The 19,296-nt window shown below is 38.3% G+C and overlaps 1 protein-coding gene across 1 annotated transcript; it reads right to left on the bottom strand.

The window, feature by feature from the left end:
- Nucleotides 1-682: 682 nt before the first annotated feature.
- On the bottom strand, nt 683-10,712 carry LOC132843285 (semaphorin-4E-like). Its single transcript, XM_060866491.1, has 14 exons — nt 10,585-10,712; nt 8,364-8,509; nt 7,712-7,771; nt 6,334-6,432; nt 6,082-6,181; nt 5,730-5,840; nt 5,420-5,571; nt 4,732-4,904; nt 4,013-4,166; nt 3,546-3,765; nt 3,335-3,450; nt 1,866-2,035; nt 1,313-1,365; nt 683-1,143 (listed from the first exon to the last, which is right to left on the bottom strand). Exons 1-14 carry the CDS (start codon nt 10,682-10,684, stop codon nt 683-685), a joined length of 2,115 nt encoding a protein of 704 aa, XP_060722474.1. The 5' UTR covers nt 10,685-10,712.
- Between the last annotated feature and the right edge of the window lie 8,584 nt (nt 10,713-19,296).

Here is a 19,296-nt window from a genome sequence, read left to right as displayed (position 1 = left end):
CATTTACTTTTTACTGGTTTCATGTAATGGTTTTAATATTTTCAAATACTGTGTTAGAGAGAATTTCGAAATAAGCATTTTGTTTATGGAACCTGTTGTTTTGTTTTTTTTCAGTTTAAACTATTTAAAAAAAAGAACACTTGGACATGGACTTGGTTAATTTACTTAGAAGACAGGATTTATTTGTAACAGCAGTCTGTTAATATCACTTTGCTGATTCTGTCCAGTCTTTGCATAGAAATGCAAGTTTAGATGGCTTGAATAAGCAAAAGATTTATAATCATTTATATTCAAAAATGTCATTGCACTTTACTTCTGCTTGAGCTGTTTAAATTCTTATCCTTATTTTTAAGCATTGATCTGAAGCAAGTTTCTGTAAGTTTTTGTAATTTCTTAGATTGAAGCTCTTAATAAATACTCTTGATTGCACATTTACTGTCATATTGTAACAGTGACTCATTTTATTTAACTTAAAATAATTAACAACACTAAATAAAACAAGTACAATTTTATTAATAGATGAAATACAGTTTTACTTAATTATATCAAATAATTACATCACATCAGGATGTACAATTACATCCATTATGCTGTCATATCAGGGGATCCAGCTATTCTGTTGATTGTTATTTCTGTTGAACTCTCTTGAAAGCTGTGAGAGCTGAATAGAGAGCAGTGGCTCCTAACAGCCAGACACACACTGTGGACTTCCCTCAGCTTTTTCCAAGCTTCTCTGGACGGCACAATGCCCTTTGTAGATGGTCCATACCACAAGAGCTAATAATATCAGTGATAGTATGATGACCAGGATCATGAGGGCCAAGAGAGATTTCTGCTTTACAATGGCCTGCAGCTGAATCAAAGGATGCCCCATGAAGTCCCCCAGCCTCAGCTCATATGTAGCATTTTGGATGACATAGTCTTTACCATTGGAGGACTCTACAGCGGTGCAGGTGTAGAATCCGGCGTCGCTGTCCGAGGCATCGAGGATCAACAGGTTGTTGTGATGAATGTGGTACTTGTTGGAGTTTTGAATTGTGTGATTGTTTACGCTCCACTGCACTCGGGCCAGGTTTGATCCTGGCTGGCACAGCAACCTGACCTCGATACCAGGATAGAAGGTTTTAATGATCGTAGTACTTTCTGTAACACAAAAACAACAGTCCTCGGGAGACTTATTGACTTTTAGTGACAGGTCACAATGGACTTAAACCATTTATGCTGCTTGTATATTGACCCATACAAGACACTTTTATCAGTAAATACTGTACTATCTGAACCAGTGGACATAAAAAGCCACCTGTTTACATACCGACTGCAGGACAACGTGCAGCATTTCCATCTCTCAGACTCTGAACCACCTCACTGCAGGAGAAGAAATAGATGGACATGACTGAAAATTCAATATATCTAACATTCCCACATGTGCACAGTCTATAGTACAGTCTCTAGAGCAGTCAATTCAATATTTTAGACCACAGTGATGTTTGATTCTTGATTGGTCAGAAGGTGATAATGTGAAATTTTCTACAACAATGACTTACAGTAGATCTAGATGGAAGGCACATCAGGTTTATATTAATGTGTTTATTTTAATACGTTACTGTTAACTCCAGGTAATCTAGGTCAATAAAGAGTAAAAAATGCTCTAAAGTACTGTGATGAATAGATTTATGATGTGTTAAATGTGTTAATAATTAATAAAAGTTAATAATTAAAAGTAATTAATAATTTCTAAAAGGTAAACTTCAGGTCACATCACACCCATTGTTCCTTTTTGCCCGTTTTCCTACAACAGCACACCACATCATGATTTTTTCCCTACAGCACTATATTACAGCAGCCAGCAAGTATATGCTGAGTACCTGTGTGTATCTGGATGAATGTTTTTTATAGCAATGCAGCGTTCAGCGCTGAGGTCCCAGCCACAGTACGGGTCTCTGGCCAGCACACAGTCCATACAGGAAGCGTAATGGTCACATGTACTAAGCGACATCTGCACTGTTGCTTCCTCTGAGCCTGCATACAGCTGACCCTGAAACAATATGTCCAGCAGTTATTAAAAAGATGGTCAAACTATAACAGAATCAAAGTAAAACTGAATCACAAGTAGAGATAAAGAAATGAATCAGATGAGTACTGGGATAGCCACGATGGGAAAGTCATTAAGTATTATTTTATTTTAGTTATTCTAGTGTGAACGATGAGGGCAAAAAAAATGTTAGATTTGCATGTTCCCTAAAATGTCTTAAAAGCAGTAGTAAATTTTTAATTCTAGAATATTTTGTAAATTTATCAAAAGAATAAAAACAATTTACTCAATGAAAATGCATTTTTATCATTCTCTCAAAATAAATAGATAACTATTTCTTCACCTTTATAAATCAATTAAATAGTGTAATGTCACACACAAAGTTCCAAAAAAAAACAAAACAACCTTGTCTTGATTCTTAGACACGGCAGTCTCTGAATGATTTTCACTAATGTCACTAATGCTAGTGGCAAGTATTGACACTGTAACATTTTGCTTTAGTTTTTTTTTCTTGTGACAAAAGTCAATATCTATCCCATCAGCTCCATATACTACATACTATAATACAAAAAGAAAAGCAGCAACACATTTTCCATAGCACAGGGGCATTAGCAGTCTAGCTACAGTAATACTGTAACTTGCTAACAACATAAATAATAAATAAATTGGCTAAACATGAGCAGAACATCACTAAATGGCTTTCCACATGATATTATATTGCCTTTCTAATTTGCTTTACATTGTTGAATGCTTCTAACATGCCATGCTGATCAGTCACAGCTGCTAGCTGGAAAAAAAAATGGGTCTGAGTGAAAGGATGATGTGAAAAACTGGTGGCTACCATACTGGGAAAAATAAAGGTCAGGCTTGTTTCAAAACACAAGCCAGATGACTGCTAAACTAGCTTACCTATCACTAGAGGAAAGATTAGGGAAAATATCCCCACTGATATAGAATAGAAATAGTTAGGAAATGTTAGAGAAAAGTCACAACTAATACAAGTGTCGAACTTTGACTGAGTCAAGGTGAGTCCTAGTTGCTCACTTATACTGTATACAAATTATTTTGGCCTCTTTCTTTGTACAATACAAGCAGAAGGCAAATTGACAATATCTAATAATATCTATATTATATCTATATTATAGCAAAGCTCAGTCCACCATTCCCAGTTTGACAAGGGTTCAATTCTGGAACTGCAAAAAAAAAAAATAAAAAATGAAATAAAATGAAATAACCTATAATCTTTTGGGGTAGCTTCAGGGAGGGAACAAAAATTAAATGTAAATGTGCTCTGTGGCTTACCAGGGTGATAGAGAGCTGCAATATCTTTACTGGGTCAGACTGCTTAAAGAGCTGCACCTCCTCTATTATCACCATCTTTCCATCATAGTTGACTGCTTTCAGCACTGAACCGCTTGCTGTTACAAAGATTGTACAGTTGATTGAACACTATAACACATGCATGCATACGTCTGTAAAAATGATGTAAACTGTACACTAAATATTTATTTACCTGTGCCAATAAACATGACCTGATGGCTGCTCCCATCCAGGGCAGTAGTGCTGGCCACCACTATACGCGTAAACACAGCTCCTTTCTTCACCAGTAGGGGCTGCTCAGAAGGCTTCACTGCCTGATCCATAAGTGGGTTGTCTTTGATGAACTGAAGGGTTTCATCAGGGAGGTCCAAAGACTTTGAAAACCCTTTCTCCCTTGTTTTACTGTTAATACACTACACACACACACATAGAGAGAGCAACACAAAGCGAATAATTAACTACTGCATAGGTGGTGGTTTTGGAGACAAAATATACAAATTAAAACGTTATACCCCATGCACGTCACTATGTACGTTATAACTCAGTAAATGATAATAAATCTGTCTGTTATATTCTGACTTAATTAAGTCATTTTTCCACCACTGTAGCTAACAAATAAAAATGATTGTTGTAGAATAAGTTGGTAAATGTTGAACTCACAGCTCCGGGACGAGGGTCAGGCACAGGTCTGTTGTATGTCACCCATTTGTCATATAAATTATCTCTGTATAGCGTTTTGAATTTGCCTTTAGAGAAGACTTCCCTGATGTCCTGTATCCTGTAGGCACACACTGCTGAGTACTCCGGCATTTCCCTGTCAGATGAAACAAGTGTCATAGGTCGGTGGTTAATAAAACTATGTCTAATTAATGTAATATTTTCTACAATTTCTTTTTGTGTTTAACTGGATGTCACAGCCTTACACATATGCAAATAGGAAGAAAAAACATGAAGAAACATATTTTGTAAGCATTTCCTTGATTTACAGGTTTTGACTCCGATAGGTAATTTTTGAATACACCTTATAGCATCATGTAACCTCCTAAAATGTATTCATTTCATATCAGAGTAAAAACATTGCACACAAAAATAAAGTAATTTCAGAGGCAATTGTATGCATGATTGAATTTGCCTGAGGTTTTCATACGAGTGTGTACAGTAGTACTAAATAATAATTCTCATATTATAATAATGCATATAATGAAGATACTGGTATATGCAATATAAAGACATCAAGGTGGTGCCGCATTGCCATCTCATACTGCCGGTATTTTTGGTCTAGTATTCAACCACAATCCTGATAACGTTCACAATCACAAATTGTCTTCTTCACTGCAGTTATTTAAACATATTCTGCTGGCATTTTTTAACTCACTCACCCTTGAGGAGTGAAGACACCGTAGAACATACAGGTTTTCCAGGTGTCTGGGCAGAAGAGGAACACATCCTGTATGAGAAGTGGTAGTCTGGTTTGAAGGACAGGACAGTCCAGGTGAGTCTTTAGAAATGACGTCCACTTCTTCTGCAATGTCCGCAGTCCTCCCACATCCCCCTAGCAAGCAGAGATCAGAGGGTATGAGAACAATGCTGCAAAAAATGACATCTTAGCAAGTGACAATAGTTATATTTATTTACTAATTAACATAAAAAAATCCAAATATTTTTTTGGTAAAAATACTGTTCTATAAGCAGATCTCCCATTTTAAGCCTTAATTACTTAAGCAAAAAACCAAACAAAAGAAACTTGCAAATAGGAAAAAGGTTTTCTATTCATGTATAAAAGCATCAAAAGCAGTGTGATTAATCTTATAATATTTGAATCATTTTATAATCATTTCACATCTTGATGATCACTAATCTTTTGCAATTCTTTAGTAACATCTGGTTTGTTAAGTACTGATGCAGAAGTAGGAAACGTGTGCTTATATTTCCCCACCCAGGTATTTTATCATCACCTGAGGTTCTTTGTTTGAACAAAGAAGTTAGTGAAGACCACACAACTGTTATTTAGGCCCTGAAGAATGGTGTACTGTAATATCAGCAACAACCTTTTACAAGGAAGAGTACCTTACAAACACGGGCCACCCTGGACACCTCCATCTTACTGTAGGCATCGTACTCCACAGCTCTTTCATTAAAGAAAAGGTAAATCTTGTCATCATCCCCCTCTGGGTTGTCATCTCCCTCAGCCACATGCTTCATGCCAATGAAACTGGGCTCTGAAATGACACAAATAATCAGTGACTCTCAACTACTCAATCACATGATCCAAGAATTAAAGAAAGTTACATAATGCAAAGTTGAATATTAAATAACGCACGATAACAGAAGACTCATCTCAGTTCCGGGTTCAATGTAATAAAATTTACATTCGTACCATTAAGCCATGAAGTCAGGATTTCAGTTCCTATGCTGTCATCTAAGCTTCGCATCACAACCGGTTTTGAGTCCAGCAAATCAATAGACGTAGCAGAGTACAGCTTTCCATCTAAACAGCAATCAGAATTATATTATGAAAGCACAATGATGGGCTCATTGGGTTACTTTCCTTTAAACCATTAAGAAGATCATATCAGTTATCATAAGTAGTACCTGTGACTAAAGAATTTACCTTAAAAATGAATAGCATGCAAAAAAAAAATACTTTTAATCACTCACTAACTAAACATTGTGCTCTTCGGTCTGTTACGTCATGGAGCAGTTTGCCTTAAGAGAGACGAAGCACCTACCGACAAATTCAGAGGCGTATCTCTCGAAAGGATCAAATGGACACTTTCCTTTCCCATCTTGTTGTTTACCTTCGAGAGTCAGCTTGCCGTCTTTATAAGACTGGAACACAGAACACAGCTACATGAAATGTCTACATGGTGTGATATAATACAACAAAACATGCACGCAGGCTGAAATTCATGTTAACAAATGTCTACAATATCATAGCAAGGACATTTTACAGTAAAATTTGTGGAGGAATTTTTACTCACCATAATATCACAGGTTGGATTTAAAGCGTTGGTACCACAAACAAACATAGTGTCCTTCGACATTTTATGAAGGATCCGGATGTAGTTATGACACTCAGTCTGGAAAGGAAAATTACAGGGAATACAGGAGTACAAGGAAATTTTTAGGAAGCCAATCAGAAAGAGACAGAAAAACAGATCCATTAACAGAACAACACAAGACAGAAGAATAATGGGGAATAATTTCATAGGCTAGGTGAGGACCCAAAGAAGAGGAGTTGCAGATCAGGGCTTTGTATAATAGCATACCTGTTCCTAATCATATTATATATTTACTGCACAAAACTGTTGAATCTAACCAGTGATTGAAAGTTAGACATGGCTTAGGGGCGTAAAGTCTAGTTCTTAATATTCTCAAAACTCAGACTATGTTTGGTTCTTTACTGTATTAGGGAATGTATTCTTTTTCACACTCACTTGAGCATTTACATATATACACATAAATACAAAGATATACATATACATTTCTGTGGAAATCCCTTTTTTACTCTTTAGACTTTCCTGTACTGAAATTAGTGTCTTATTTGTACACCAGTCATAAGTATGTACAGTCTTCATCTTATTATGATTTTAAAGTCTGGTTACTACCAAAGTGAAAGAGAAAAGGTGGAAATCATGTTCAAGTAATTAATTTCAGTTCCACTGAAAGATATCCCACTTCTCTTTATGTTTAAAGCCTTATTGATGTACATATGGAAACATGATTATCAAATTAACTTTATAAAGTAAGTTTGCAACCGAAGTTCAAGTTCAAGCTGATATTCAGTAGGTCTGCCTGAATTTATTTAGGCTTCAGAAATGAAGCCTAAATAAAAACATTGTTTTATTATTTTGTATATATTTTGAATATTTAAAATAGAGATAACATATTACTGGTTGTAAAAATATTTTGTTTCTTATTTTTGGCTGGATTTTACAGATACAGGTCAAACGTTTCAGTTAATGTTTGCATCAAATATAAAGAAAAGTATGATCTCCTTGATCAGAGAGCTGGTCTGAGAAATTTCTAGACCTAACTGTCAGTCAGTCACTCAGCGTTTTTGTTTTCAATGATCAATAATGATATAATAATAAATAATAATGAATGTGCAGGTGTACAGATGTTCCTAATATACTGGATTTTTAGTGTATTTCTTCCGTTCCTTCATTCATTCCTTCATCATCATAAACCACTTCCAGAGTGTTGGTGATGGTGGTGTGATCTCTTGGGTTGTGGCAGGATTTTTAGTACTAGATGGGCAGCTTAGAGTATTTATGAAACTGCTGATCTCCTGTGAATCACACACATAACAGTCTATCGATTTTACACAGAACGGTCACACACACAAAAAACCCTCACCTGTGTTTTCCCTTTAAAAATACAAGTGCGCTGCATCTCTGAAGTCACCGACCACTTAACCTACAAAAAAGAGAATATATTTCTTTACTTATCTTGAATTAAATAAGAACAGTGCAGGTGAAAACTTACTACTAAAGAAAGGAATTTTAACATTTATTTTAACAATTATTATTATTATAATTATTATTATTATAATTATTATTTAATTTTAATGAAAGTACTTTACAGTGTACAAGTTTAAAAAATGCAGTCAAAATAAAATTGTGAAATCACAGTGACATAAAGAGACGATATCTTAAATTTAAACAATCTAATATATAGAAATATAAAGAATGTTTGAAACTAATGTTTTTTATGTTAATAAATTTTTAAACTAATGTTTTTTATGTTTTTTATGTTTATGAAAAAATGTTTTTTACATAATATAAGAATGTAGAATGTAAAAAAGATAGAATATAAGCAAATATACCCCAGTTATAAGTTACACTGAAACGGAAACAAAAAAAAAAAAAGTTGGGGCTGAGACAAACAAACAAACAACCAACCAATCTAACAAATAAATAAATAAATGCATCTATTATTATTGATATTGTTATTATTGTTGTTGTTATTGTTGTTGTTGTTGTTATTAAAATGAAATCTTTTTCCTGACCATAGCCTTCTTGTGTGTGATGTTGTTGAGGTCCAGGGCAAAGATGGCCTCTCGAGCTCCCAGGATGAGCACACCCTCGTCTTCCATCAGGAGCATGGTGGTGTAATTCCACACTCCCTCCTCTTGAAAGACATGACCTCTGTTATCTAGCAACAGAAGAATAGGCTTTTATTGTACACTTGGTTTGGAGTAATTATAAGACCTTTGATGCTCATAATAAAGAAAAGTACAAAGAAGTAAAGTACAAGAATTTAAATCAACACTTTTTAACCATTCAGCTGCAACAACACATCAACATGCTTTTAATATATTGCGAGGCTTATCACAGTAACATTAAACAGCAATGTTGTGCAGCTAAGTCCGGGCTAAGTCCTGACAGCATGAAGCCATACTGCTTCTCACAAATTTCCACCACCTTCCTTAACCTAGCTTCCACTACTCTTTCCCACAGCTTCATTGTATGGCTCATCAACTTTATCCCCCTATAGTTACTGCAACTCTTCACGTCACCCTTATTCTTAAAGAGCGGCACTAACACACCTCTTCTCCATTCCTCAGGCATCCTCTCACTCTCTAAAACCGTGTTTAACAAACTAGTTAAAAATTCCACTGCTGCCTCTCCTAGACACTTCCAGACCTCTACCGGGATGTCATCAGGACCAACTGCCTTTCCACTTTTCATCCTCTTCAACGCCTTCCTGACTTCATCCTTTCTAATCTTATCTACTTCCTGTTTCACAGAGTTCACCCCTTCTACTCTTTTTTCCCCTCTCATTTTCCTCATTCATCAGCTCCTCAAAGTATTCCTCCCATCTCCTCTGTACACTCTCCTCACTTGTGAGCAGCCTTCCATCTCTATCCTTAATAATTCTAACTTGCTGCACATCCTTCCCATCTCGATCCCTCTGCCTAGCTAACCTGTACAAGTCCTTCTCTCCTTCTCTAGTGTCTAACCTAGTGTACAACTCGTCATATGTTTTTCCTTAGACACCTCCCTCTTTACTCTGCGCTGTAACTCCTTGTATTCCTGTCTAGTCTCTTCAGTCCTGTCCATATCCCACTTCTTCTTGGCTAATCTCTTCCTCTGGATACTATCCTGAACTTCCTCATTCCATCACCAAGTCTCCTTATCTCCTTTCCTCCTTCCAGATGACACACCCAGCACCTTTCTCCCTGTCTCCCTGGTCACTTCTGCTGTAGTTTCCCAGTCATCTGGCAGCACTACCTGACCACCCAGAGCCTGCCTCAACTTCTTTCTAAATTCCTCACAACATTCCTCCTTTTTCAGCTTCCACCACTTGGTTTTCTTCTCTATCTTTGACCTCTTTGTCTTACAGACCACCAGAGTCATCCTACACACCACCATCCTATGCTGTCTGGCTACACTCTCTCCCACTACCACTTTACAGTCACTAATCTCTTTCAGATTGCCTCTTCTACATAGGATGTAGTCTACCTGTGTTCTCCTACCTCCACTCTTGTAAGTCACTCTATGTTCCTCCCTATTCTGAAAGTAAGTGTTAACCACAGCCATGTCCATCCTCTTAGCAAAGTCCACTACCATCTGTCCTTCAAGATTCCTTTCCTTAACTCCAAACTTGCCCATCACCTCCTCATCACCTGTGTTCCCCTCACCAACATGTCCATTAAAATCCGCTCCTATCACCACTCTCTCACCCATGGGAATACTCTCCATCACCTCATCTAATTCACTCCAGAATCTCTCTTTCTCCTCTAACTCACAACCTACTTGCGGGGCATAACCACTAACAACATTCAACATCACCCCTTCAATCTCTAACTTCAGACTCATCACCCAGTCCGACACTCTCTTCACCTCCAGAACATTCCTCACAAACTCCTCCTTCAGGACCACACCTACCCCATTTCTCTTACTATCCACACTATAATAAAATAGCTTGAATCCTGCTCCTATACTACGAGCCTTGCTACCCTTCTACTTGGTCTCCTGTACACACAGTATATCCACCTTCCTTCTCTCCATCATATCAGCAAGCTCTCTACCTTTCCCTGTCATAATACCAACATTCAGGGTTCCTATTCTCAGTCCTGCACTCTTACCTTTTCTCTTCTCTCTCTGTCTGTGCACTCTCCTCCCTCCTCTACTTCTTCGACCAAAGTAATATATATTCAAGAAAAAAAACTACAAAAAAAACAAACAGCAAAGAGAAAAAAAAAACAACCAAAACAGCTCACTTACTCAGAGTAACTGTTTTCCGTGGTGTGCTGTTCAATGGCCAAACCTGGCCCAAAGTCAATGCAGCTGGAACCCAAAAAGACAGGACAAGGAAGAACAGCATGTCCTAAAGCTCTTCAAGTCTCTGCTACAGAGCAACGGCAGTCTCAGTCTCTCAAACAGTCACACTGTAAAATACAGAAGATATATTTTTTCAGCATGAAGAAAAAAATCTTAACATTTTACTTATAATAACAGATTATGTTTAGATTGCTGTACTTCAGAGGAGCAGGGTGAAATAAGACATACTGCACATGAGCTGGATTTTTAATTGTAACCTTTTTACAGTTTTCCATAGAATTACCTTGTAGAAATATTAAGAAAAATCTGTCATTCACACTCGACACGGTTGATAAAATTGTTCATTTTAAGATAATACATTCTTTAAGAACAGCATAGATCACACTCTACATTATTATAGAGAACAAAGTCACAGTTTCCTGTCTTAACATTACAGTAAAACAAAGAGCTTAGATTATGAAGACATATTCATGAAAGACAAACAACACTTTATATCATATACCAGTTGTTCAAAAGAAGAACTGAATATAAGATAATAATATCAGAATCTCATTTTAAAGGTCATGGATCGAACTGTCATTTTTTTAGATCTGAATTCGATGCAGCACTGAGAATAACTGAAGGAAAACCCACATCCTTCCTCTTAACAGCATCGACCGCCGATTATCCAGTGGAGTCGCAAATTTATCACACGCATCATGTCATTAAATGCCATTTCCATTAGTTTATTGTTTTGTTTGCAAATGTTGTACGAGCCACAACACATAACAACACAGGGCATCTGCACCTCATGCAGTGAAGTTTAAAAATATTTGAGAACTTTTTGAACATTTCTGCATTAATTATTCTTATAACACAGTGCTGTTACAGGCCTGAATGTGCTTGGTGTTGTTTATTGTCCATAACAGCAGCTACAGGGAAAACAATTGTTGATGATTTTATCAATTGTACAAACGTGCAAGTTTAAATATGTTATCATGTCTGTAGTAGACGTTATAGTAGAAGTCACAGTGACCTTTATGGAAGATGCTCCACATGAATAAATACTACTACTAACAATAATAAACAGATTTAAACATGTCCTTTTACAAAGTGTAATTGTTCTTTGTTTAAAATATGTATTTAATATTTAGGAATATTAAAACTTCCCAGTTTTAGCATTTTATAGCATTATAGCATTTTCTTTTTAATGATCAGATGTAAAGCTGTTGCATTGTTGTTATCTACAAGATGCATTTTTCCCACTTAGTAACAGGAAGGTGAAAGAATGATAGTTATAAGGTAAGTGCTAAGTTTGACTTGTTTCAGTTATTTAAACAAACTATTAACAGATAAACCCTATGACATGACATTCTAAAACATGGAAAATTTGTTTTAAAAAAATCTAATAGACGTGGAATCCGAGTAATACAGCATGTACTATCATTTAAAAAAATACTAATCTTGCAGTAACTAATTTCCATCCTATGCCATTGAGCAATGCTGTTCGGAGATCAGTTAGTACTGAGCTGAACGTGTGCAAGCGGACTTGGTAATAAAGCTCCTTCTGATCCTGAGTCAATAGGACATACTGTATTGTTAGTTACTTACACTAGGTCCAAATATAATGGAGCTATCTACTGACTTATTCTTTAAAAAAATAAACAAGTAAAAAATAACAAAATACATAGTTTGAGTACAAAAATCTCTCTCATTAGTTTCTGTGTGAAAATTCTTGGTGCATTTTCTAGAGCAACACAGAAACAAAGAAATAGAAAAAGCTGTTTGGAAAGTAGCAAAAGAAAATGTTGTAATGAGACGTTTTGACCGGAAGAGGGCAGTGTATGACATCAGGCAGAGTTCATGGAAAAATAACTCGCCTGTTCGGGAAGTTCAGAATCAGAATCAGGTTTATTTCCAGCTACTGTAGGGTCTACATGTACAAGAATTTGTCTTGGTGTGTTGGTGCATAGTAATAATAGAGAAGAAGCTTACATATATAGTAAGCAAAGTTGACAGAAACGGTATCATTCCAGCTAAAGTCTGAAAGGGAGTAAAGCCTGTGTTTATGCTATTAATAAAATGTACAAAGGACAATCTTTTCTTTCAATAAATAAATAAATAAAATAATAAATAAACGTTCGATTAAAAGCAGCATCTGTCCAGTGTATTATGTTACGCGCTGATCGCTCTAACTGCACCGAATGAGCTGTTAAAGAACCATCCATTGACCATATCATCATGCTGAAAACTAAAAATTAGTATAATTGTAATTGGACGATCGGCTGTGGAGATTAAAAATTATGAGAAAAATTAGGGTGCTGGTGGATGGCGGGCGGATGATTTATTTGAAGCAGTGGATTCGGATGACGTTTGAGCTGATCAGCTCTATTGTAGATCATCTATCTGATACCAGATGACATTGAATATTGAATGAGTCAATAAATGCTTAAAAGTATGACACAATGTGCTTTAATTAATATATTATTCAAACCATTGGTGGTTTAAGAGGAATAAAACTCTTCAGGATGTTCAGTTATGAAAAACGAATCAACTTCACCAGCCCACTGTTTAGTATTTTCTGTTACTTTAACCTAACACACTTAAAACCAATTACACAATTTTTTTAGCCTAATAAAAATTGTAATACTCCATCTAATATAAGTGTACTAGCAGGCCAGGAAAGTATAAGCCATAGAGTGTATCAACTGTATAGAGAAATATCTGGAGCACCAAAACAAAAAAAGAAAAAAAAAACAAAACGCTCCACTATGGTACACTAAACCACTCCACTAAACACAGAACACACTGTTCTGAGCAGTAACATACAGTACACATCAGACACTTCATCACTTTTATTATTTGTACTAAAACAAGCATAAGCTTTGAAGATGAACTTACCTGCTGCAGCTGCTGACAAAATGCTTCAAATGAAAATGTAATGGCTGTCTTTAAAACACAAACATATTACAAGAGATTCCGGAACTTTCATGGCAGTTCCAGATTCAGAGTAGAAGCAGAGTATTTAGTGGAGCTGCAGCTTCTTTGAAAAAGTCCAGGATCGCAATAAAGTCATTATGGCTTTTGTGGTGAAAGAAAATCGATTAGTATGGAAGGGTCTCTGCTTTAACAGTTTGCTGTAACAGAACGGATGCTGGATCCCCTACAGCTTGCCTACCGAGCAAACAGATCAGTGGACGACGCAGTCAACATTGGACTGCACTCCAAACTCCTAAGGCTCAATATACCCCCTTCCACCTGTCAGTGGATCACCAGCTTCCAGACAGGCAGGAAACAACAGGTGAGACTGGAATATGTCCTCTCTCCACTTCTAGTCTCCCTCCACACTAATGACTGCACTTCAAGTGACCCAATTATCCAACAGCCTGGTGTCATCTGTGGAGTCCTTCAAGTTTCTGGGCACTACCATTTCCCAAGACCTGAAATTGGAGTACAACATAAACTCCATTATCAAAAAGGCCCAGCAGAGGATGTACTTTCTACATCATTTAAGGAAGTATGGTCTGCCTCAGGAGCTGTTGATGCGGTTATACACTGCAGTCATTGAATCTGTCCTGTGCACATCCAATACCATTTAGTTTGGAGCAGCAACAAAACAGGAGAGGAACAGACTGCAACACAGTAAAAACAGCAGAAAAAAAAAATTGGTGTCCCCTCTGCCCACACCCTCCCTTCTGGCAGGAGCTACAGAACTTTGCTTACCAAAACTGCCAGAGGAAAAACAGGAACAGTTTCTTTCCCCAGGAAATGACCCTTATTAACAACTCACCATAATTATATTCCCTCCTTCATATCCATAAGTACTGCATTATCAGAACTGTCAGTCATCACATCATCCTTATACGTTACACACACTACTGCTGCTGCATATTGTACAAAAGAAAGGGAAGTGTTAGCGTTGTTCAAGAAAGAAGGAGAAACGTTAGTGAAACAGAAGAAGCAGGAGAGGAAAAGATTGAAGCAATTGGATAGTGAGGCACAAAAGAGCAGTAAGGAGGGGTTGGCTACACCGCCCCCATATGTGCCCCTTGAAGGTCAATTCCCAGTGTTCAAGGTTAAAGTGGAGGTTTTAGGAGAAATGCAGATGGAGGGGCATGTTGAGTTAGAAGAAGATGACCAAAGATGAAACAGGATAGGAAAGTGGCTAGAGAGGAAAGTACACCGTTTGACTGTTATCGGGATGTAAATGCAGAGTTACTGAGGATGAAAAAAGAATACAGCAAAGAAGAAATAGACAGAACCATAAGCAGTGAGACTGAAAACGTAGTGACACCAAGAAGATATAGTAGAGAGAATGATGGTGAAGTTGAGGGTACATGCACTGTAGGAAGTTGGAAGCAAGGAAGAAAGTCAGGGAGCCTTAGGCCCTTAGCACCACAATTCCCAATTATAATTAAAGGTGCACAGGGACAGTATGTGCCATGGGCTACCCTTGAGGGGCTTGTCACTCGCCTCCCTAACATTCATGAAGGAGCTGGAAAGTGGATATAAGTGTTAGAAGAAGAGACAGCTGGTAAACTTTTGTCTGTGGGGGACATAAAAGCCCTTTTGGCACAGATCTTAGGGGAAGGAAAGATGGAAGAAATCCTTTATGCTTCACACTTGACCGAGGCGGTAGATGCACATCACATGGATGGAATTGTCTTCGATGCGTACCGCCTTGCTGTGTGGCATGCCTTACGTGCCGAGTATTTAACTAGAGTTGACTCAAAGGCATTAAAGGGCGATCCGTTGGGGGAGGCAAAGAACCCAATGGTATACATTCAGAGGCAACTGAAAACATGGAAACAAGAGACTGAGGGGGATCCAGAGGTAGATCCATTACTGGCTACACTGTTTAGACAGGCGGTGGTTAATGCCAAACCACATAGGGAGTTCTGTAACCATGTTACACATGCTGTCGACCAATACATGAAGAATGAGTATAAATTAAGAACTCAAGAGAAAGAGCTACAGAGAAAACTGACTCAGTTTCAGCTTGAAGAACTAACAAATAAACCGAAGAAGAAGGTTCAAGCCACCCTTCAGAAAGAGGAAGCAGAGCAGATGCCAGTAAGGGCCCCTGTCACTACTCCCCCCACACTCCAGCCTGTTCCAATTACAGCTATGCCGTCACCTGCAGCACTCACTCCCACTACACACCTTCCTGCTCCCACCGTCAAAGTGTATACCCAACACCCAGAGCAGAATGGGTGGAGAGCGAGACAGCCCCAAAGAGGCCAAAGGAATGGTCGGTTTAACTTTCCACCGGGAATTTGCTGGGGATGTGGACAGACTGGACACAGCAGAGCAATGTGCCCCACACATCCATGGCCACAGCCACCTGGGGGTGTGACAGGAGGGGGGTGGCAACAGCCATTTCGGGGTCCAGCCCAGTGAACTCATGGGGGGTCCAAACAATGGTTATTAGGGATGCCCAGAGAATCCTATAGGGGAGAGTCAGTTAACAATTTTAACAACTAATGCCAAACAAGAACCCATGCTACATATTGAGGCAGAGGGAAAAAACACACCTATGTTAGTAGACACAGGAGCGGTTTATACATGCATAAATTCAAACTATGCTTCACATCTCACCATGTCTAGTAAATTTGCAAAGACAGTAGGATTCTTGGGACAAAAACAGCTAATTCCTATGACTTCTCCTGTTCGTCTACAAACTAACAAGAGCGTGACTATACCTATTCTAGTCTCAAATCAAACCCCTGTTAACTTGATAGGAAGAGATGCATTGTGTAAATTAGGGCTGCAAATAATGTGCTCTCCTGAAGGTGTATATGTAGACATGAAAGGTATAGGGAGTCAGATGGTGATTACTGAGCCAAAAGCAAATGTATACTGGATAGGACAGATAGAACATGATGTATGGCAGATAATTAATAAATGGGGGAAGTTCATTGAAGCACAAACTCTGTCATTCACTGTCATTGTACAGTGAAACTCTGACTTTGGTATCTGTGACTTAGGACTGTATTTGCATGGTTCCCGCGTGTTGCCCTCTCTAATACTGGACCCAATTCAACACATAGATCCAAGAGCACAGCTCTAGGGAATCTAAATCGGCTTATTAGCCAGTCATCATCATGGGCCAGGAAATAATCATGGTCCCTGAAAACTCGTTCTCTCCTTATTCTGCCATTGGCGTAATCCTCCAACAGTGCCAGCAGTGCCATCATGAAGCATTACATACCCGGGTCACCGGAGGATTTATATGTTTCTAGCAATTAGACTGATCGTTAACACCTTGACAAAATCACAGAATTAATTTGTGGGCGAAAATTTAAGACGAAAATGTTATAGTGAAAACATGCTTCTTCATGACGGTTTTGTAATGAACACCGTAATAGTTAGGACTAGTAGCGATTGATGAGTAGCGATTGTGCTTCATGACTGTATTTGCAGACTTTGACATTTTATAATATATGTACATTAAGGAAAATATTTTGTTTTTACACTGTGTTCTGCAGTTCTCTAATAAAAGGGTATTTCATGCTATTCTGTATCACATGTAGTCGCGCCATCTCCTCCTGCGCTCCCGTTGGGGACAATGTGACTGTAAGGCAGCGCTGATTATTCATTCATTCATTCATCTTCTACCGCTTATCCAACTACTCGGGTCACGGGGAGCCTGTGCCTATCCTCAGGCGTCATTGGGCATCAAGGCAGGATACACCCTGGACGGAGTAGCACTGATTATTATTATTTTATTTTATTGAATACATTTTGAATTACGTTTGGATTTTACTAGATGTATATAGCCTAAAACAATCGGCACAAATAACACTGTTGGATTTAATATTCATGATAATGTGGATATACTGTAATGTATGAAATGGAGTGAAAACTAAATGTCATTCATTCTTATAATCTGCGATGGGTTGGCACTCCGTCCAGGGTGTATCCTGCCTTGAAGCCCGATGACGCCTGAGATAGGCACAGGCTCCCCGTGACCCGAGGTAGTTCGGACAAGCGGTAGAAAATGAATGAATGAATTAATAATTCTTATAATCGTTCTTCTCACATATATTTTCTACAATCTAACTTCAGTTCACGACCTCACCATCTGTGTCGCTAACCCAAAATGTATCTGTCCGCACCGCTGTCTCTATGGAACCGGGCAGGAATCAAGCGCGTCTCAGTTCTTGACACTTCAGTTCGTCTCAGCCTGACACTTATCAGCCAATCAAAAAATAGAGGCTACACAATAGCCAAACAGAAAATAGCACTATCTGGGAAAGATTTAACGCAACAACAATGAAAAAAAAAAAAAATCATTAGCGAGGGTATTTTGGTCGGTTTGAACAAAATGGTCGGTATAGTCGGTTTGAACGAAACCTCAGCACGAAACAGCTCGTCTCTGGACGGGACATTGTCCTCAATCATGACCCTAAAATTGGCTGGGTTTTAGCCGACCTTTTGTAAATGGGAGAAACATTACAAATGGTCCAAAAAGGCAACAAACACTTACGATAAACAACACCAGTCATAATCTCTCTCTCTCTCTCTCTCTCTCTCTCTCTCTCTCTCACACACACACACACACACACACAAATTAATAAATGGAAATTAAAGAAAGGGGGGGACTTCGGTTGGGTGCGCGGGGGTGGTTGGAGATGTCATGCTTGCTTGTCTTCAAAACTTGAGAGCCCTGCATTAGCCAGTTAATTAGCTTACTGACTATCAAGAAATTTGTTTTGGTTTTCATGGAGTTCCATGCACAGAAGTATACTGATATACATAAATGAATATGAACATAATGGCAACACAATTAACTGCAAACAAACAGTACAGAAACTGTACTCTCCTCTGCTATTCTAATAATTTAGGAAACAAAATCATCTCAGATTTTCCCAGCCATCATTATGACTTGAGTTATTCATTCATGTTAAGGCTTTTACTGGTAAACTCATATTGATGATGATTCTGGTAGCGTATGAATGCATGATACACTGCTGTTGTTGGACAATAAACGCACAGTGTGATGAGATGCCTTTATCACCGTGTCATTTACTATTTCCATTAACAACATGCCTCATCTTGAATTACTTACTTACTGTTTTAAAGCCATTTATTTTAACAATGTAATATTCGTCATTACCTGACGTTATAAGACATTTTCTTACCTTCTGCCATTTGAAGGTGCCCAGCAGGTTATTGTCTACAAACGGGTTGTCTGCATTAGTGTATCCCAAGTACTCTTCACTCCAGCCCATTTTCTCACGCTTCTTCCTGTCCTTGACTTCTTTCTTTGTTACTCGACGAGCTCTCTTCTCTTTTGGAGGCTACAAAGCCTTCATCATCTCCTTTTGCTACATTTTTGCTCTTCTTTGTCTGACAAAACGGGGGGCACGGTGGCTTAGTGGTTAGCACGTTCGCCTCACACCTCCAAGGTCGGGGTTCGATTCCCGCCTCCACCTTGTGTGTGTGGAGTTTGCATGTTCTCCCCGTGCCTCGGGGGTTTCCTCCGGGTACTCCGGTTTCCTCCCCCGGTCCAAAGACATGCATGGTAAGTTGATTGGCATCTCTGGAAAATTGTCCCTAGTGTGTGAATGAGTGTGTGTGTGTGCCCTGAGATGGGTTGGCACTCCGTCCAGGGTGTATCCTGCCTTGATGCCCGATGACGCCTGAGATAGGCACAGGCTCCCCGTGACCCGA

The sequence above is a fragment of the Tachysurus vachellii genome, chromosome 1 (genome assembly GCF_030014155.1).
Source record: "Tachysurus vachellii isolate PV-2020 chromosome 1, HZAU_Pvac_v1, whole genome shotgun sequence".
NCBI lineage: Eukaryota > Metazoa > Chordata > Actinopteri > Siluriformes > Bagridae > Tachysurus > Tachysurus vachellii.
Note: the sequence above shows the minus strand (reverse complement) of the source record. Positions and strands in the feature narration are given on the sequence as shown.